Below are 21,496 nucleotides of genomic sequence, written 5' to 3' on the forward strand. Positions count from 1 at the left end.
AGAGTGCTTTGATATATCCCAAATATGGACATGGCTCAACTTTCCTTTTTCATGTCTTTTTAATGAGAGAGAGTTTGTAGAGATCTGCAAATTCTGACATAAGGATAAAGCAGAAATTTTAAAAAATCACTACCACATCCATCCTTGTGATAGAAACACTTGCTTTGCTTGAGGAACTGTAAACCTAGACACAATTTTAGGCATTCATATTAAACTTGTAATGATCAAACTGGTTCAGGGCTGGAAAATTCCCTTTACGTTCATCGATTCCAAGGCCAGAAGGGACCGCTGTGACCATCTAGTCTGACATCCTGTATAACAGACCATAGAATTTTCCCAAAACAATTCCTAGAGCCGATCTTCTAGAAAAACATCCAATCTTGGGTCCAGATCTACTGCGTCCGAGGGTGCTGAGGGAATTGGCTGATGTGAGTGTAGAGCCATTGGCCATTTTCTTTGAAAACTCATGGCGATTGGAGGAGCTCCCAGATGATTGGAAAAGGCAAATATAGTGCCCATCTTTAAAAAAGGGAAGAAGGAGAATCAGGGGAACTGCAGACCGGTCAGCCTCACCTCAATAATGGAGCAGGTCCTCAAGGAAACCATGCTGAAGCACTTGGAGAAGAGGAAGATGATCAGGGCTGGTGCTGAGAACCACTTTTGTGGATAGAAAGCTGGCTAGATTGTTGGGCTAAACAGGTATTGATCAACGGCTCGATGTCTAGTTGGCAGCTGGTATCAAGTGGAGTGCCCCAGGGGCTGGTCCTGGGGCCGATTTGTTCCAGATCTTTATTAATGATCTGGGATGGATTGCACCCTCAGGAAGTTGGCGGATGACACTAAGCTTGGGTTAAAAATAGATACGCTGGGGGGTAGGGATAGGGTCCAGAGTGACCTAGACAAATTGGAGGATTGGGCCAAAAGAAATCTGATGAGGTTCAATAATTTAGGATGGACTGTAGCATGCACTGCACCGACTGGCTAAGCAGCAGTTCTGCAGAAAAGGAGCTGGGGATTACAGTGGATGAGAAGCTGGTTATGAGTCAGCAGTCTGCCCTTGTTGCCAAGAAGACTAACAACATATTGGGCTGCATTAGTAGGAGCATTGCCAGCAGACCGAGGGAAATGTTTATTCCACTCTATTTGGCACTGGTGAGGCCACATCTGGAGTATTGCATCCAGTTTTGGGCCACCCACTAGAGAAAGGGTGTAGACATACTGGAGAGAGTCCAGTGGAAGGCAACAAAAATGAGGGCACATGACTTACGAGGAGAGGCTGAAGGAACTGGGCAGAAGAGATGAGTGAGGGGAGATTTGATAGCCGCCTTCAACTACCTGAAAGGGGGGTTCCAAAGAGGATGGAGTTCGGCTGTTCTCAGTGGTGGCAGATGACAGAACAAGGAACCATGGTCTCAAGTTACAGTGCGGGAGGTCTAGGTTGGATATTGGGGAAACACTATTTCACTAGGAGGGTGGTGAAGCACTGGAATGGGTTACCTAGGGAGGTGGTGGAATCTCCATCCTTAGAGGTTTTTAAGGCCTGGCTTGACAAAGCCCTGGCTGGGATGATTTAGTTGGTGTTGGTCCTGCATTGAGCAGGGGGTTGTACTAGATTACCCCCTGAAGTCTCTTCTAACCCCATCTTCTATGATTGTCTTTGGTAAGCTAAATAGATTGAGCTCCTTGAGTCTAAGGCATGTCTTCTAATCCTTTAATCATTCTCATGGCCAAGGCCAATGCAAGGATATTTTGCGCCCTAGGCGAAACTTCCACCTTGCGCCTCCCCCTCCAGCCAGAGGAGCCAGGGCTGTCCCTAGCTATTTTGGTGCCCTACGCAGCTCCTCTGCGGGGGGGGCTGTGTGGGGCCCCACCCCAGGCCTCTGCGGGGGGGGGGGCTGTGTGGGGCCCCACCCCAGGCCTCTGCCGGGGGGGGGCAGGGCTGGTCCCAGGCCTCCGTGGGGGACGGGGTGGGGAGGGGAGCTGGCCACTTCCTGCGGCAGTTCCTCCCTCCCCAAGCATGGGAGCAGAGCAGGCTGGGGCCGGGTCACTCCACTTCCTGCAGGAAGTAGCCAGCCCCCCATCCCCCACGGAGACCTGGGGCCAGCCCCTCCCCCTCCGCAGAAGCCTGGGGCCCCAGCCTGCTCTGCTCCCCTGGCTCCCATGCTTGGGGGGGGGTGGGGGAGAACTGCCCCCAGCACTTGCCAGCGGCACGGCTGGGAGCAGACCAGGCTGGGGCTGGGTCACTCCACTTACCATGCGGTGAGTGCAGGGTCGGACCTGGCTGCAATCTTCAGAGGACTGGGGGCGGGGTTGGGGTGGAGCAGGGGTGGGGGCCATGGGGAAGGGCCCCGAGCCCCCCCCATGGCAACTCCCAGACCTGCAGTGCCCCCCCCGCTGCAGCTCCCCACCCCCTCCGCCTGGGGAGCCCCTCCTGCAATAGCTCCCAGCCCTGCGGCACTCCCCCGTGCAGCAGCTCACCGCCCCCAACTCACCTCCGCTCCGCCTTAGCCCCTGAGCATGCCGGCGTCGCTCCACTTCTCCTGCCTCCCAGGCTTGTGGCAGCAATCAGCGGTTTGGTGCGGCAAGCCTGGGAGGGGAGGAGAATTAGAGTGGGGGCGGTGTGCTCAGGGGAGAAGGCAGAGTGGAGGTGAGTTGGGGTGGGTAGCGGTTCCCCTGCATGCTCCCTCCGTTACTTGCTGCAGGCAGCCCTCCCTGTGCTTCCCCGCCCCAGCTCACCTCCACTCCGCGGCCTCCCCTGAACACGCTTTTTGGCGCCCCCAATCACTTGGCGCCCTAGGCGGCCACCTAGTTCGCCTAATGGTTGCACCGGCCCTGCTCATGGCTCTTCTCCATTTTATCTACATCCTTGGATTGTGGATACCACAAATGGGAACAGCAGCAGTTGTGCAGAGGTAAAATAATCTCGCTAATCCTACTCAAAATTCCTCTTATTTATGCATCCAAGAAAACCAGTGTCATACTGGTTGCTCATGTTAACTGATTATACACTGTAACCCACAAATCTTTTTCATAGTCACTGCTTCCCAGGGTTGAGTCCCCAATCCTGTAGGTATGTCCTACATTCTTTGTTCCTAGATTTATACATTTACATTTAGCTGTATTAAAATGTATATTGTTTGCTTGCGCTCATCTTCCCAAGCAATCCAGATTGCTCTGAATCAGTGACCTGTCCTCTTCATTATTTATCATTCCCCCAATTTTTGTGTCACCTGTTAACTTTCAGTAATGATTTTATTTTTTCTTCCAGGTTATTGGTAAAAATGTTAAATAGCATAGGGCCAAGAACCAATCGTTGCAGGAATGCACTAGAAATACTCTCTCTCAAAGATGATTTCCTATTTAAAGTTATATTTTGAGACCTATCAAATATGTATGTTAATTTTATATCTTTCTGGTTTTTAATCAATATCTTGTGCAGTACCAAATCAAATGCCTTACTGAAGTCTAATGCAGCACTGTTGCAGAGTCAGTCCCAGGATATTAGAGAGACAACGTGGGGGAGGTAATATCTTATATTGGACCAACTTCAGTTGGTGAGAGGGATAAGCTTTTGAGATGTAACAGACTTCCTGTGATCTGGGAAACTGACACTTTGAGTATGCTTTCCCCAGACCCGAAGAAGAGCTTTGTGTGGCTCAAAAGCTTGTCCCTCTCTCCAACAGAAGTTGGTCCAATTAAAGATGTTACCTCATCAACCTTGTCTTACTGAAGTCAAAGTATATTACATTTGTCAACCAAACTTGTAATCTCATCCTAAAAAAATCATATTTGGTTGTCAGGATCTATTTTCCATAAACCCTTGCTGATTGGCATTCATTATGTTAACCTCCTTTAATTCATTGTTAATTGAGTCCTATATCATTATTGGTTTGAGAAATGATCCTCACTCCTATTCTAGCTTCCAGATATTCACCTCACTCTACCAAATCTTTAAATTTTTGTTTCCAATTGGTTTGATCAAGTCACTCTCCAGAATATCTTTAAAGTATAGGATAAAACGAAGAACACCCATGAAATATAGGAATATCAGATTAGTAAAATATTTTTGTTTCCTGTCTCCCTTTAAATAGAAATAATCTATAGATTAAGTAAGGCTGAAATGAAGCCTATATTGACCTCTACTTTTCAGATGGATTAATTTTGTTTTAGAAATTTCACAGGTCTGATTTTATTTCAGGGTAGATGGTTTCTGGAAAGACTGAGGCAAATTGCACAAGGTATTTGAAAGGTATAGAGATTTTAAAAAAATCATAACTTTATTGGTAACTCAAAAACAGGCTGATCTTGAGAAATGGTGTATTTTACTCATTTGGAGGGAATAGGAGAGTGATTGATTTATGAACAGCTGTTTACACATCAGTGTCAGTGGTTGCCTTTTAAAATAAGCATTTGCCAAGAACTACCAAACAATGGAATCTAGAGAAATTATGGTGTCTTAGAACAGGGGTCGGCAACCTTTCAGAAGTGGTGTGCTGAGTCTTCATTTATTCACTCTAATTTAAGTTTTCACGTGCCAGTAATACATTTTAACGTTTTTAGAAGGTCTCTTTCTAGAAGTCCATAATATATAACTAAACTATTGTTGTATGTAAAGTAAATAAGGTTTTTAAAATGTTTAAGAAGCTTCATTTAAAATTAAATTAAAACACAGAGCCCCCTGGACCGGTGGCCAGGACCTGGGCAGTGTAAGTGCCACTGAAAATCAACTTGCGTGCCGCCTTTGGCACACGTGCCATAGGTTGCCTACCCCTGATCTAGAACAATGTAAAATACCTTTTGTACCTGTATGGTAACTGTTTTGTGCTCACTGACAAATACTGTACCTCTACAGAGTCTTTAATTCCACATGGGCGCCAGTTCAGGTTCTATAAATTTCATATGGTCCTGATGCAAGGTTTGTAGAACCTGCAAAGCACTGACACAAGCACTCAAGATTTAGGGAGCAGAAGCCACAAAAGTATTGTTGGATGGCTAGGAGGCCAGTCTAAAGGAGAGGAGGGGAGAGTCATGGGTGGGGAGGGCACCAGCTGTAGTAGCTGTGAGAGGTGCAGGTAAAAGGAAGCCCTATGGGGATCTGGGGAAGTGATTTAGGGAGGAGTAGGGTTCATTGTTGCACATCTTGCCATCTGTGGAAGCTCCTGTAAAGTTTGTTAGAGCCAAAGGGATTCCTGTCACTGAGCACTTCTTACACACTTTTTTAAATCCAAGAAATTGTTACATCTGTGTAGCTACATTGAAAACTACAGGGTTGCCCAGGTGTAACAAAGAGTAGTGTTTGAAGATAGTGGTGTTGGAAGGGAGAGCAGATTTTGGCCTGCAGAGTCTTTGAATCATGTGAGGATGCAAGAGCAGGGAAGAGCACAGCTTGACTTTCAGATTCCAGCTTATGAGCGATGGCAGTTAGAGAAAATGGGCATAAATCTCCACTGCCTGCCACACTGGTTATTTATTCTTGTGCAACGGGAGTGGAAAGTGGGTGCAAAAAACCACTATGCTGATTTTAGCAGCATTTATTCTGACTTTGCCTGGATGAAAATGATTACACAAGGTGAAAGGCAGCGGGGAGTCAGAATAAACATTTGTATACTGAGCACATATATGGAGTAAGCGAGACAAATAGAAAATCCCATGAAGCCATTTTTACTGTCATTTTCAGAGCAGAACTGCGCTTTAAGGGAAGGATCACAAATTAGATTTCTTACACAGTGGTTTTGTGGAGTGACTGGGGTAATCTCTGCATATCATAGACCCATGTACTCAAAATCAAATTGCTTGGTTTCCAGAGTTCTTTGACTCCACAGACAAACTAAACAAAGGCAATGTAGCAGATGCAAGAAGTCCACAGTCACAGGCTGTAAACTTCTTAAAGCCCTTCTGAAAAGTTCCTTATCAGAACACCCTCATGACAAGGTCTCCAATTCACATGCAAGTCACACAGGGCAGAAAGTTAGCTGAGAGGGAGGAGAGTAAAACTTTTGGTGTGAATTAAACTGTGTATTTCATTATATATTTGTTAGCTTTTAAAGTGTAACCTTAACTTCAAATTTTCAGGTTTTCTAATGTGGTGGTGTTAAACTGCTATATATATATATATAATATATATATATATTATATATATGCTTAAAATTCCACCCTCCCTTTAAATAGAAAAAAATTAGAACCTTTACTTCATCTTAAACTATTTTGGTTGACAATTGTTCACAGGTAGGAAATAACTAATACTAATTACTATTAGTTAATAATTGAAAACATATTCAATTCTGTACAATGCATAAAGACAGGTTTCAGAGTAGCAGCCGTGTTAGTCTGTATCTGCAAAAAGAACAGGAGTACTTGTGGCCGTAGCCCACAAAAGCTTATGCTCAAATAGTCTCTAAGGTGCCACAAGTACTCCTGTTCTTTTTTCAAAAATAAAGAGAGTTCCTGCCTCAAAACGTTATCGTCCGAAAGATAGGAACATGAACAGCACAGCACACTGGGCAATGTAGAGGATGGATAACTTAGGAATTTTGTTCTCTGAATTAGTTTTTATAAGACCACATCTTATGCATTTCATAGAAGTCAGACTTCTCATTTGAAGAGCATGCATTTTTTTATTGCTAAAAGTATGTATCCATTTTTTCCGAGTAATGGTAGGCTTCCAGTAAACAAGTAATTATTCATAGTTGTGGGGAAGCTTCTGACATTTGTTTGTCTCGTATTTTTTTTTTTAAAGGATTTAGGTCAGTAGTTCTCAAACTCTTGTACTGGTGACCCCTTTCACATAGCAAGCCTCTGAGTGTGACACCCCCTCCCCTCTTATAAATTAAAAACACTTTTTATATATCTAACCATTTGCCTCTATATGCTAGAGGCAAAGCGAGATTTGGGGTGGAGGCTGACGGCTCACGACCCCCCATGTAATAACCTCGTTACTCCCTGAGGGGTCCTGACTGCCAGATTGAGAACCCCTGCTTTAGGTAGTATATTGCTGTTCATTCCCTCAGCCCACATTACATAGTGATATCATTCCATTACTGATTGTCTCCGCAGTCAAGCTGTACTTTTCTGTATTAATCAGAACACTGTTCTTCATTTTTTTTTCTGTCTACGACTTGTGTTGAAAGCTCAATAAATAGAATTTTAAAGTCACCTTCTTCCAAAAAGCACAGGGTGGGGCTAGCTTCATAGCAGCATAGTTCACATGAAGTCATGCTACCAGTGACATCTATTCTATATAGGTTTTTTACCACGCTTTTCACCATAGCATCTGAGCACCTTCCAGCAGTGCATTAAACAATGACTGCACATCTGTCACATGTTTGTTCTCTCATCCTTTCACCAGAGGGAGAAACATGTGCAGTGTAGTGTCTAGGTTTGATTGTATGGGTGTGTGGCGAGGGTGTTGCTTATAAATATTCCTGTTGCAATCTGTTTGCCTTAAAGAAGGCAAGGTCACAGAAATGTGCCTTTTGCTTGGAGCTGAAAGTGGTGGGATTTGTGATGATCTTTGCTTCCTGGGGAGGGGGCTCATTCCACAGTCTCACACCAGCCCCCTAGAAAGGTCCATTTCCCCCATGGACGAGCGTAAGGCTTATTGTTGAAAGTTCCATTGGGCCAGAGGAGTGGAGTTGTAGACCACGGTCTTCGTCCCAGAGCCTTGCACAGTCTTTTAGGTATCCTGGGCCCAGAACATGGACCATTTTGAAAATAAGGACTGACACCTTGAACTTGATTTGAAATTCTAGAGGAAGCCAGTGTAGCGAGCGGAGGATATGTTTGATGTGCCCACAGTATCCTGTGTTACTAAGGGGATGAGCTGCAGCATTTTGGAATAGAGTAGATGAAGGTCTGAGTAACCTGAGGTCAGGTCTTCATCTCCTGGGATAGGACCAAGTCTCCTAGTCAAGCTCAGATGGCAGAAAGCATTATTTGGACTGAATTGACTGATTGTGGGTGTGTATCCTCAACCAATGGAGACTGCACTGTGACTGTGAACTGTTCAAAATCCTTTCCTCTGCCCACCTCCATGTTCGGCTTCAGTCAGCTGCTCTACTCGCTGTTGCCCCTGGACCTCCACTAGGGACTACACAGACCATAGGAGTCTCCAGGGTAAACTTAACGCAGCCTCAGGTGGCACTCCCATCCCCTTCCTAATGGGTAATTTGCACCGCTAGTCCCTTCCCAACATGTTCCCTCTCAGGTGAAACCTGAATCCCACAGAGGTGACAGGGAATATTGATTCCGACAGGGTGGTGCCCTCCACTTTTGGATCTTAGAGGAATGATCCATCCCAAATTCTTAAAGAATTTAAATGCACCCTAAATCAGACCAATTACAGCCTAATTTTGGCTTATTGCTGATTGCTGTCAGACCAATTGTGAGTTGAGTTTCTGCATATTTATTTGCAGCACAGATGTAAAGATGACTATATGAAATGAATGCTTTCCCGCAAGATAAATTAATGTTCCGATTGTTTGTACAAAGTGTGCATTTGTTTTGTGAATCAGCAATATTTAGAGCCAGCCATGTTTTGAGTTACCCCAATGGTGGCTACGTCTTGATTTCCTCGCTTTAGCTGAGGCTCTTGTGATGACAAAAAGGAGGTGGGGCAGTAGGGTGGGAAGTTCTGATGTTTAAGTTCTGGAAACTTAAAACAGCAGCAGGGATAAAAGATGATTAGGGCTGTCAAGCGATTAAAAAAATTGTGTGATTAATCGCACTGTTAAACAATAATAGAATACCATTTATTTAAATATTTTTTGATATTTTCTACATTTTCAAATATATTGATTTCAATTACAACACAGAATACAAAGTGTACAGTGCTCACTTTATATTTTTTCATTACAAGTACCTGCACTGTAAAAAAAACAAAAGAAATAGTATTTCTCAATTCACCTAATACAAGTACTGTAATTCAATCTCTTTATCATGGAAGTTGGACTTACAAATGTAGAATTATGTACAAAAAAACCTGCATTCAAAAATAAAACAATGTAAAATTTTAGAGCCTTGTATTTTAGAGTGCAAGTCCACTCAGTCCCACTTCTTGTTCAGTCACTCAGACAAATAAGTTTGTTTACATTTGCAGGAGATAATGCTGCCCACTTCTTGTTTACACTATCACCTGAAAGTGAGAACAGATGTTCTCATGGTACTGTTGTAGCCGGCATCCCAAGATACTTATGTGCCAGATGCGCTAAAGCTTCACGTGTCCCTTCATGTTTCAAGCACCATTCCAGGGGACATGTGTCCATGCTGATGCTGGATTCTGCTCGATAACAATCCAAAGCAGTGGAATGTCGGAGGCTGCCCCCTGCCTCCACCTTCCCCATCCCCCGGTGCCTCAGCGCGCTGCGTCCAGGAGTGGCCCTGGACAGAGATAAAGCAGTGTGGCTTGCTCTGCTGGGGCCTGAGCTCCTCCTGCTTGGAGCCACATGGTAAGGGGGTGGGGGTGGGGGCTGAGAGCTGCAGCCAAGTGGCGGGAGCTCAAGTCCCGTGAAGCCAGGCCGCTGCAGTGCTGTCCAGGGCCGCTTCTGGACACGGTGCGCTGAGGCTCCGGGAGACAGGGGAGGTGGGAGTAAGCAGCATGGTAAGCCCCTCTGAGCCAGACACTCCCAACAGCCCATTATGTAATTGCAAATATATACATACCATTAAAGCATTTAATGTTTTTAAATAATGTATTTTGTGTATTTTCAAATTATTCAAAAATTATTTTTGAATAATTTCACTGGTTAGTATCATGTATTTGGAAACGTAAAAAATATAGTATTGCAGCTTTTTTTATGGAAGGGCCCCCTGAAACTGCTTTGCCCCAGGCCCCCTGAATCCTCTGGGTGGCCCTGTTTGGTCACCCTACAATAAAGTGATTGCACTATAGTACTTGAATGAGGTGAATTGAAAAATACTGTTTCTTTTGTTTACAAATATACACTTTGATTTCAATTACAACACAGAATACAATATATGAAAATGTAGAAAAACATCCAAAATAGTTAATATTTTTCAATTGGTATTCTCTTGTTTAACCGTGCGATTAAAACCACAATTAATCACAATTTAATTTTTTTTAGTTAATCGCGTGAGTTAACTGTGATTAATCAACAGCCCTAAAGATAATCTGTTCTACAAAATTCCCAAAGGCAAAGACATTAAGATTTTTTTAACATGTAAAATCCTGAAACTGCTGTGTTGCTTTTGAAGCTTTGATTGACACCCACACATATCCAGACACACACTCTTGCCTGCTTATGAGCCCATCATGGAAGATGCTGAGCGCTTTGGCTTCCAGTTAAGCCACTAGGAATCAGTGCCATGGAGCCCTTTGACTGTACTTGTAGAATAGGTGCTCAGCGTTTAATGTGATGAAACAGCCATATTCCTCTGGGTTTTAGAACCTATTATTTTTCACCAAAATGTATTTTAATAGCTATCACTGTATAGGGAAAGTGCTTACAGATACTTTGAAGAAAAGGGTGGTGTTTTTAATTTTACTTCTATAATTGCTGCAGATGTTGCATAGCTTCATCTATGTTAGTTAAATATTATGCCTCTAACATTTTTGATCCTCATTAATTATAGCTCAGGAAAGCATACAAAGACAACCTGCCTCTTTAATACAATCAAGATTAATTGTATGGTTCCTTCATAAGAATGAACCACCAACAGCTTAACAAAAAATGTTTGTCTTTAAGCAGCCCTTGGATAATTTTTTTTTAAACTGTTACAGGAAGTGAGAGGCTGCCAAATTATCATGCCCGTGAGCCTCACCCTCATTATCAGAATAAACGAATGTATACACCCCTGCACTTTTATCCTCTTCCAAGCCCAAGGAAAAGAAAAGGGGGGAATAAAAAAATCTTTACACAAAGAAGAGTCTCTGATGTCTGGAATGCGCCTGGTTGTTTGAAGACAAGATTTATACCTGCCAGCTTTCTTTTAAGTTCATTGTTGAGACTCGTCTGTTTTCAAATCAACCGCAGACTGACTGCTTCAAGTACTTCATCTTATAATGACCACATAATCTAAGATAAACGCACAAGGAATTGCGATCACTTTCAGGCAACAATCAAATCCCTGATGCAGCTAGTGGGAGAAGGTAAAAGGGGATTGGTAAGAGATGTATGGGGGGACGGGATGCACAAGAAAGCAGACGGAGTGCAGTGTCTGTGACATGGACAGCAAATATAAAATGGATGTGGCTACTGCGAGTGCATGTGCAGGCAGCTGTGTTTTAGTCTTTAAACATACTGGCTACTGAATTTAGGCATAGGAGGGGCATATTTTTATATAGGCAAAAGTGTTCATAGCATTTTATAGATGACAGAGTGTCTTGCCCGATATGCTCACATTCTAGTAAAGAGACGAGAAGGACTGTGATATAAAATCATGTTATTTAATTTGTTTGGCCATGTTTCTTGTTGGTTCCAATGTTTTTATATAGCCCATCCTCCCACTAAGAAACACTGTCAGATCGCTACTTTCTGTTTCATAACTTCCTTTCCAGTTTCAAAACTAACCATCATAGCATCAAAAGTTTCTATTCTGAGAAGCTTCAGGCTTCAACATTCCAGAAAAGCTCAGATGACTACTTGATTTTTTTCCCCCCTTTTTTCAGGTGGGATCAGCCTAAGTCACAAGGTATTAGGGTGTGTAAAGAAGAAAAGGGGTGGGAAGGAAGAAAGGACAGAAAACAGAACATGCAGAAGAGGGGCAACATGTCCTGGACAGACAACATTTCCTCTAGCTTTGGTTGATGTAAATCCAATATTAACAGGTATCAATGCACTAGTTATAGAATATGTTGAGGTGATGTGGACAGAAAAAAGTCCATCATAAATAGACCCCCTCCCCCCACAACAATTTGCAGACTTATCATTCATTTTGCAGTATTACTCAGAGGCCCCTGCCAAGTGTGAGGCCATAGTGTGCTAGGTGCTGTATAAAAACACACTAAGATGCTTTCCTGTCCTGAGGAGTTTGTCATCTAATCTGACATACAAGCTACAAATGTACGGTAGGAAATGTCCGCTACTCCCTGTAGCAGAGTGGACCCCTGCTCGGGCCCTGATGGGGTTTAAAACAGCCCTGGGAAGGGGCTTTAGGCTGGGCTGATTGGGGAAGTGGCGGCAGCTGGGGCCACGCCCCAAACTGAGCCACAGGGCCTTATAAGAAGGCCAGGAAAGCCAGAAGCTAGACAGTCTCTCTCTGCATTCAGAGGGAGATGGGCCTGGCTGCAGGGAGCTAGACCGGGTACCTGAGTGAAGGAGGGCTGGGGAAAGGCAGAGGAGCTGGGGAGCTCCAGCCTGGAAAACCCCAGGCTGCCACCTGAGGGCTAACAGGTACTGGGGGTTGCAGAGGCAGCCCAGGGGTAGGCCAAAGCAGCAGGTCCAAACCCTCCTTGCCAGTGATGAATAGGCTGATACTGCAGTCTGCCCCAGGATGTGGGGCTAGACAATGACTGGCAGTGGCCATACACTGAGGCAAGGTGGGGATAGAGGGTGGGAGTTCCCTGGGGAGGGGAGACCCTGAGAGAAAGGGGTTACTGCCAGGGGGCAGCACCCCATGTAAAAGGGCACCAGGTCCAGGGAGGGACATGGGGGGCCAGAGGACAGGCGGATCACTGGCCTGCAGAGGGCGCTCCAGGGCTGGAATGAGCTAATTCCCCGGAGCAACCAGTAGGAGGCGCCGCAGGGGTGAGTTGGCCCATTTACACTCCCACAAACAATTAGGCATTCTAAGCTGGCAACATAGTGACAACACTATAGGAGAATCGCTGTACAGCAGTGATTGAAATAAAATTAAAAAGAGAAAATGATATTTTTATCAATCCATTCAGAACTGTTTTCATTGGTTTAGGCACTAAGAAGCATTGTAGGACTGATAACAGAAGGATGCAACAGATGTCATGACCCCAATAGGCTGGTTTATAGCATTTTATTTGGACCGCACATCTCTTTAGTTATTTGTTGAAGGTAGACATGAGTTACAGTAAGCTTGATCCAATGCCTGTAAAGTCAGTGGGAGTATTTCCATTGACATCAGTGGGTGCTGGATTGGGCCCAACATTAAGCTCTGGATCTGGATTTCTAACTCTCAATGTTCAGGGATGTTTAGATTCAAAGTTTTAGTTACCAGTTTTAAAGATAAAGGTCACTTGCAAAATTTCCAGGCTTATGAGATATTTGGGATGTTCAGATTTTGAGTTTTGATTAGGATCCATCTGAGTTAGAACATTATCAAAATTTTGCATCCTAATAAGTATAATTTTCAATACAAATAAAAATGTTTCCAGGACACAAGGTACAGCATTTGTTTTCAGCTAGACATGCCATTACAAGTCTGAATAAAGTGGATTTACGATTAAAAAAGAAAATGCAAAGTTCAGCTATAAAACTTACACAAAAGAATAATCCTTGTCTGGGATAGTAGGAAAAACACCAGTACTCTAAATGAAGTGTAGTGATAAAGATGCTTGTGTCGACAATGTCAATATGAGCTCAGTCACAATTGCCCCCCCCCCCCAACAGATGAAAGGTTTCACATTTGTGCTGATATTTCTCAAGGTTTGATATCCTGTTACTGGTGCCAGCAGGAGGTTTGTGACGTTCCCAAAGAAATCAATTTCATGAGACCATAGTCAGTGGATTGAAAAAAGGAACATAGGTCCATGGGATAATCACAGGATTACATTGTGGACACATAGCTTGGCACCTTTATAACTTAAGACATTGGGTATCTGAGAAAATAGCATTCTGTATTTCATTCTGACATTTTAGCTCTTGGCAGCAAAGTAAGGACTATTGGTTGAGCCCAAGTCAAATGCAATGAAAGAAAAGCAGTTTTACTAAAAGAGATGCAGGTGAAGGAACTCACTTGTCACACAACAGCAGTAAAAGAGAAAAATCTAAATATGTGGCCCTAGGCAGTCATTTCATTACAGTTGCTCTGTATCTGTCTAAAAATAGCTTACTTGCAATTCCAAAGTATTTAAAGCCATAATCAAAGCATCTTGTCCTAATTAGAACATTAGACATGAATTATACAGCAGAGACCCTGAAATTATACAGCACTGCCCCTCCATTTCTATACACACAATCCTACACCCACAAGCCCTCTATTTTCTGCCCAATGCAGTTCAATCACAACAGTATCTCTTGTGCTATTATTTAATTTGAAATCTGCATGTAGAGTAAGAAATATTGAATTTAATATCTATGTGCTGAAGAATTTTTTTGTACTGCATCGCCCCCATACCGCACCGTGTTCCATCTGGATTATCCATAGTACCTTGGAAAAGATCACCACTATCTTCTTGCATACAACAAAAGTTAGATTCCCCCCTGCAACTGACACTGCACTTGCAGCCAGAATGCCTCCTCTCATACTCCTTGTAGAGAGGTGTTTATAGGATATTGTAATTTAGAGACGCTCCCTCATAAAGGACAGTATTATGAACATAGGAATTTAGCGATGTACCCTGGAGATGAGGGTTGGGAACACTGCACAACTGTGTGCAGCAGTTCATCAGAGATGCTCTCTAGTTTGTTTTATTAAAGTTTTATTCCTTTCACAGTCATCGATTTGTTATTTAATGAACCACAATGGTCTCAGAAGTGCTGAGTTACATGGTCTCAGAAGTGCTGGATAAGAAGGAAACTGAAGTCATTTTGAAGTTAACTTCTGTGTTTGCAACTGAAAGCTGAGACAAAGGAAGGCACCAGAGAAGCACGTGGTGCACCAGGCACAGAGGCTTTTGCATGTATTTGGTGAGCACACTTGTAGCTTGCCTAGCTTAAGAAGAGGGGGAAAAGCCAAAAATGGATGTGTTGTAACCTCCATCTAATCTGCAATTGTCAGGCAATGTTGCAGAGAACTGGAAAAAAATTCAGAGATTTAAATTGTATTTAGCAGCCATTGGGGCAGATGAGAAAAATGATCAAATGAAATAATCTTTTTGCATATTGTTAGGGAGAAAGCATTGGATATTTATAACAATTTTAAATTTGAGGAAGATGAAAGGATGAAATTAAGTAAAATACTGACTAAATTTGAGGAACATTGAATGCCAAAAAGGAATAAAACCTTTGAGAGAGAAATTTATTTTTACGTGCATGCAAAAAACTGATGATGGCATAGTAGAGCAATATGTCACAGAATTAAGGAAAGTTAGTAAAATCTGGGACTTTGGTGAGCTGACAGAGTCTTTGGTCAGGAATAGAATCATCTGTGGCATTAAAGACAACATGTTAAGAGAGAGACTGCTCCGTGAAGGAGATTTAACTTTTAAAAAAAGCTTTCCGAATATGCAGGGCAGCAGAAACTGTGAAAGCACAAACCAAATTCATGAATTCACCAGAAGGGTTACCATGTACTAAGTACAAAAGAATATAGCCTGAATAGGTCAAATCAAAGAGTGGAATCACTCACTATGAAAACCACCACTAGGATGAAGAATGAATATAGAAAGTCATATGGGAAGTGTGGATCACAGCATGGACCCAAACATTGTAGTGCCTTTGGGAAACTCTGTCATAAATGTGGGAAAATAATCATTTTTCATAATGCCGCAGATCCCAAATGCAGAAAAGTCAAGTGCATCCAGTTCCGCAAAGGCCATATGAGAAGGTTGGCACTGACTGAATGCCAGGTATTTAAAAGGATTACTTAATAGTCACAGATAATTGTTCTTTGCATTCCAAAATTTGCACATTGTACAGTACTAATTGTAAGCCAGTGACAGCCAGCATGAAGGGAATCTTCTCCAGACATGAAATTTCAGATGAAGTCTTCAGCGACAATGGGCCACCATTTTCCAGTGCAGATTTTAGGCAATTTGCCATAGATTGGGATTTTCATCACAAAATGTCAAGTCCAAATGACCCCCAGTAAAATGGACTTGTGGAAAGGTATATATGGACAGTAAAAAACCTTCTGAAAAAGACTTTTGACAGTCTGGGCGATTTTGTATAAAGCTTTATTTGTTTATCAAAGTACACCTCTGGACAATGGCTTTTCTCCAGCTCAGCTGTTAATGGAAGAAGGATCAGATCTAATTTACCAATTACTGATAACTTGCTGAAAGCTCATAACAATGAAACCATATGGAAAATGAAAGAAAATCAGAAGTGGAAGGAGAGAGATTATTTTGACAAAAGCGCCCGTGATCTCCCATTGCTTAACCCGGGTGACAGAGTGTGCCTGAGAAATCACACATCTGGTACTTGGGGCCAAAGAGGTGCCATTAAAGAACAGCTGTATCCCAGTCTAGACAGACCAGGAGGACACATTTTGATGTAATTAAAGGGATCTATGAGTAATCCCAGGAAGTTCCAACACATTGACAGCTGATCTGGCATTTCCTATCTGACTGATCCTTAATCATCAAGGCACAAAGGAGAAACTGTCAGAAACAAGAGAACAAGTCAGATTCTAATGTAAGACTGATACTGAGAAGAACAGAGCGGGAGATTAAATGTCCTGAAAGACTCATAGAGACTTGCTAACCTGCCTGGAGAAGGGGTATGATGTGCTGGTAACTGCTCCTCTCTAGGTAGTTGATATGTTGGGTTTATGGAAATGTGCTACATGGGTTGAGAATTTAATGTATGTGTTATATAGAAACAGCTAACAACTATGTATGTGTATATGTGAGTTAATTCGTTTTTCTTTAAGAGGGAAGATGTAGAAATGTTTGTAGAAGATTGTAATTTAGAGATGCTCCCTCCTAAAGGACAGTATTATGAACATAGGGATTTGGAGATGTACCCTGGAGGGGGGCGGTTGGGAACATCGCCTGGCGGTGTGCAGCAGTTCACCAGAGATGTTCTCCAGTTTTTTGTTCCTTTCTTGTTTATTACACTCCTTACCCTTTAATTGTCCCCAAAGATCGTAGTGGAGAGTTAAATAACTTCTTTCTCCACCCTCTTTTCAGTCATTCAAACACCACTTCCTCAAACTCTTCTTCCTCTTCCTCGTCATATAGACATCTTCTACAATCCCCTAACTCCCTCCTATTCACCTTTTCCTCTGATTTCATCACCTAGCTCTTCCTCTTCATTTCATTCCAATTTCCCTTCCTTATTGTAATTGACCACAATGATGGGTAGTCTCATTTCCTAGCTTCCTGCCTCCTCGCCATCAATTCTTTGCTTGACCTTCTACCCTAGATCAACAGTCTCTGTTACCAAAATGGCTACTCATAGACTAGTCTTCACTAAATACTGCCTTTTCCACACTCTCCATTTCAGAGTTGCCTCACGTTTACCTCTCTCCAACTGCCATCTCATCTGCTTCAACATCACCCATTTAACCTCTAGTTTCCACCTGCCCACCACATACTTCTTGAACTTCAAACCATTTTACTTCCATTCTCAGGACCCTCCTTCCCTCTCTCTCTCCTCCCACCTCATAGGAATGGATCAGACTAGCGATCCACTGGATCAGACTAGTGATCCATCTAATTCAGTATCTTAGAGACAAGAGTGCTTTGGAGGAAGGTGGAGGAAAACTTACAGAAGGCAAAGTTGTGGATTGAGCTGCCATACAGGGGAGTTTCTTCCAGACCTCTGGTAATTAGAGTATGGCTTTTGCCTTGAAGCTTGATAGTCTATATCTGTTCCCAGACTCTTGGGGTTTTATTCTTCGCTGTTATAATTTGAATATTCTTATATATAGATATAGATAGATGTCTAACTTTTTTCTTGTTCAACTGAGTTCTTGGTTTCAGGGATATTTTGTGGCGGTAATCTACAGGCTAACTGTGTGATAAGTGAATGTGTATTTCCTTCTAGCAATTTTAAATTATTTGCCTTTCAGGTTCAATGAATCTCCCTCTCTTTTTGTGCATTGTCTGAAAGAGTGAAAAGGTAGAAGTTTCCTACATGTCTTCTGTAGTCATTTCTCTGGATATCTTTATTATGCCCCTTTGTATTAGTTTCTTCTCTAGAATGAAGAGACCCAGTTTTTTCAATCTCTCGTCTCATGAAAGTTTTTTAAGGCCTCTACTCACTGTTTTTGCCTGTTTCTGAAACCCCTCCATCCCTTTTGAGGTAGGGTGACCAGAAATGAACACAGTCTTCCAAGAGTCAGCATAGCTTTGATTTACATAATGGCATTATATTTTAGAATTATTCTCCATCTCATTCCTTGTGCATCCAAAAAAGAGAAAAAGACCACTGCTTATTGTTGAGCAAAGGTTTTCACTAAGCTGTTTGCAATGATGCCCAAGTCTGTTTCTTGTGTTGTCATAGTTAACTTAGAACCTAGTAAGGTATATGTTCTGGTTATTGCTTTCGTTCAGCATTATTTGCATTTGTCAATGCTTAATTTTATCTACTAACCTGTTTCCTATTGACGTAGCTTGGTTAGTTACCGCTGAAGTTCCTCACACTCTCTCCTTTCGTTTTGACTAGCCTAAATAATTTTGTCATGGGCAATTTTTGCCACCTCATTCTTGCTATAGTGCATTCACTAGCAAGGGTGGGATGAAATGGATATAAGGACACAAGAAACTTGTAGTGTTCCCATCCCCATGTGGGACCATTAAGACAAGATCAAGATAAGGAACACTGAAATCAAACTAAAGAGAGCCTGTACAGGAATACCTTCCTGTATCAATCCTTGTGCTAGGCAAGTATTGTTCCCATGAAGGATCAACATTTCAAAGGGACATTTCAATAGCACAGATGTTATAACAAAAATCAGCAAAGGAGTTAAAGTACAAAAGAAGATATCCCTGAAGAATGTGTGAAGATGACTGGAACATGGAGATTATAAAAAATGGAAGAACAACAGTACTCAGTTACTAAAACTAATGCAGCAAATGATGCTGCATATTAGAAATAGATGTAAGTAACATGCAAATCTATCTATGGCAAAATCATATACATGTAATATTTTAGACTATTCATACCATGTTACCATCAAAATTTTAACAAAGATTTCAGATGCAGTTTGCATTGACATTATCCGACTTTCTGTTACCTTGGGGCTATGACCTGGGGATTTTCATAGCATCATAGGGGTCAGATTACAGCAAAACTTCAACAAACTATGTATTCCTATTGCTGTAAGGGAAATAACCCAAAACGAACAGACTTCTGCATAAAACTTCCAAAACCAACAGTATTGTGATCTTCCTGTAATACTATGGTTTGATCTTTGCACAATACAGACTGTTACAGTGCACATTTTACACGTTACTCAGGAAATGCTTTCACTGGAGTTTGTGGGAGGTTTGCCTGAGTAATGACCAAGGGTCAAATCACCCCTTCCATAGGCATATAAAAAGGAGAGGAAATGCTGTGAGTTGTAACTCCCAGCCCACTAGGGAGGAGAATGGGTTTCACCTACAGGCACAGAGAGCAGGCTAGGGGCACAGCCTTAAAAGGCCATTGGTGGCATTTTGGCAGTGCTAAGTGCTCCAGAGAGTTCGAAGCACCAACCCATACAATTGCAGGATGAGGTCAGAGAAGAAGAGAGAGTCTCTACTGCATGTATGTGCCTTCCTTCCCACCCCTGTACCAGAATAATCTCTCAGGAAGCCATACTGTCATAGGAACGTCACTTGGCTGAAACCCTACTGCCCTTGGGACTGTGTCAGTGTGCTCAGGAGGTTTCTGCACAAGTAGTGCTGATAATGTCAATGCAATCTTGCATCTAAAATCTTACAGGGGGATGATGATGCTTTGGTGAGCAGCCCCCCACTAGCTCCTCCCTCTTCATAGCAAAGGGATAGATGTGATGCCATTTCCATTCATCTCCCCCACATTTGGCCCACACTGGCCACTTTTACCTTTTTTTTTTACCCCCACGGTTTTTTAGTCCACGGTCAGGCACTCCCCATAAGGGATGGTCTGGCTCTGAGTAGGTACAGCCTTGTGTAACTATGGAAAGAAGAGCATTAATACCGAAGCAACTGAATGTGCACCAAAGAGCAAAACTACACAATATAATACTATTTCCCCAAATGAATAGTTGATTAAAGGAAAGCAAAGATCATAACGAAAAGGTCTGGAAAATACAGCTGCCAAATATAAAACAACTGGTGAACCACAATGTCACACAATGCTGGGAGCCCCCTGGCGCATTTTCCTGAAATGCTTCAGCTGTTGAAATACAAAAGCCAATCCTACCGGAAAAATAAACACAAGTGGGAAAGTGTTTGTTTACAATGGCAAACCTTTGTAGAGAAAAGGTGGGCGAAGTACGCACCCACCTTGTCTCTCTAATATTGTGGGATCAACACACCTACAGCAACACTGCATAAAGCATTTTGTAATAGTAAGAGCTTCATGCTTGTGTTTGAACACACGTGATGTGAGCTACTTTGCAGGCTGAATTTTTGCTGGCTTGGCTCTGCTTTGTACCTCAGTTACATAAATCCATGTATGCTCCTCAACGCCAAATTTGTATATCACATCTCCAACTGCAAGTGACATTTAATTAAAACCATAAATTATCTTTTAATGATAACAGTGATGGTATTGACAAATGAGTTATTTTTCTGTTAAGGTTAATTACATCAAAGTTAGACACACCAATGTGTGGTTGGGCAAGGCTGTTTTGATTGTTGCTAACAAGCTGTATGGTATGCTGCTAGCACTTTTTTCATGGGCAGATAATAGGAAATGAACAAAAACCTGTTGTGTCATGATTTATTGACTTCAGACACTCCACTATGAAAAGCTTTGGACCACCAAACTTGTTATTGGCATCTCGAGATGATGCATCTTTAGGATTGTAAAGAAATGTGACTAACCTTGATTGGTTTGCAGAGGGCCATTTTATCAAAGCATCTCCTGTGCTCAGACTGTTACATGCATAAAGCTGTTCAGCTGAAATACTGAAGTCTATTTTTTTCCTACATGTGCATCCTTTTGATGGAAAGCTCCAGAAGCAGGACGCAGATATACAAAACGTATGGACCTAATAAGACAATCAAAGCTCTTTAACAGAGAGAGAATATTAGTCAACAAGAAACTCAGAGACAGATTTTGCCACCCTTACTCTCTGAGGCATGCTAGCCACTGAAATCGGTAGGCCTACATATGGAGTAAGGTATTATTCTACATGAGTAAAGTTGGAAAAATCCCTAACTAAAAGCCAAATAGTTTAGAGTGAAAATGCATATCACAGTTTGCTTAATGTCCATAAAATGTATGATCATTTCCATAAAATAATTCTTCTGCCTCAGAAATGTGGAAGTCTGGAAATGAACAGGTACGGGATGTAGCCACTTCTCTCATGGCACCCATTCTTTCTTCACTTATTATCACTACATGGAAGTTATATCTTTCCACCAACCTCAACGACTGTATTCCCCTTTGTTGTGTTCTGAAACAATTATAAATATATTGTTGAATATATACAGACACATATGCAATTTAGCTGAATAAGAAGTAAAGACTTTCATACTAGTTTAATCTCAGGGTGGATTAGAAAATTTTCCTCTCAGTCCATGTATTGAAGGAGTAGCAAGATTCCTTTC

General features: G+C 42.3%; 1 protein-coding gene across 1 annotated transcript in view; it reads right to left on the bottom strand.

Moving 5' to 3' along the window:
* The window catches only part of EDAR (ectodysplasin A receptor), a 99,651-nt gene extending 78,788 nt beyond the window's left edge, over window positions 1-20,863 (bottom strand). The window contains exon 1 of the mRNA XM_044984914.1: window positions 20,768-20,863. Coding sequence (XP_044840849.1) covers window positions 20,768-20,791 — 24 coding nt within the window. The 5' untranslated portion in view covers window positions 20,792-20,863. The remainder of the gene's footprint in view (window positions 1-20,767) is intronic.
* Window positions 20,864-21,496: the final 633 nt, after the last annotated feature.

Source organism: Mauremys mutica, chromosome 1 (genome assembly GCF_020497125.1).
Source record: "Mauremys mutica isolate MM-2020 ecotype Southern chromosome 1, ASM2049712v1, whole genome shotgun sequence".
Classification (NCBI taxonomy): domain Eukaryota; kingdom Metazoa; phylum Chordata; order Testudines; family Geoemydidae; genus Mauremys; species Mauremys mutica.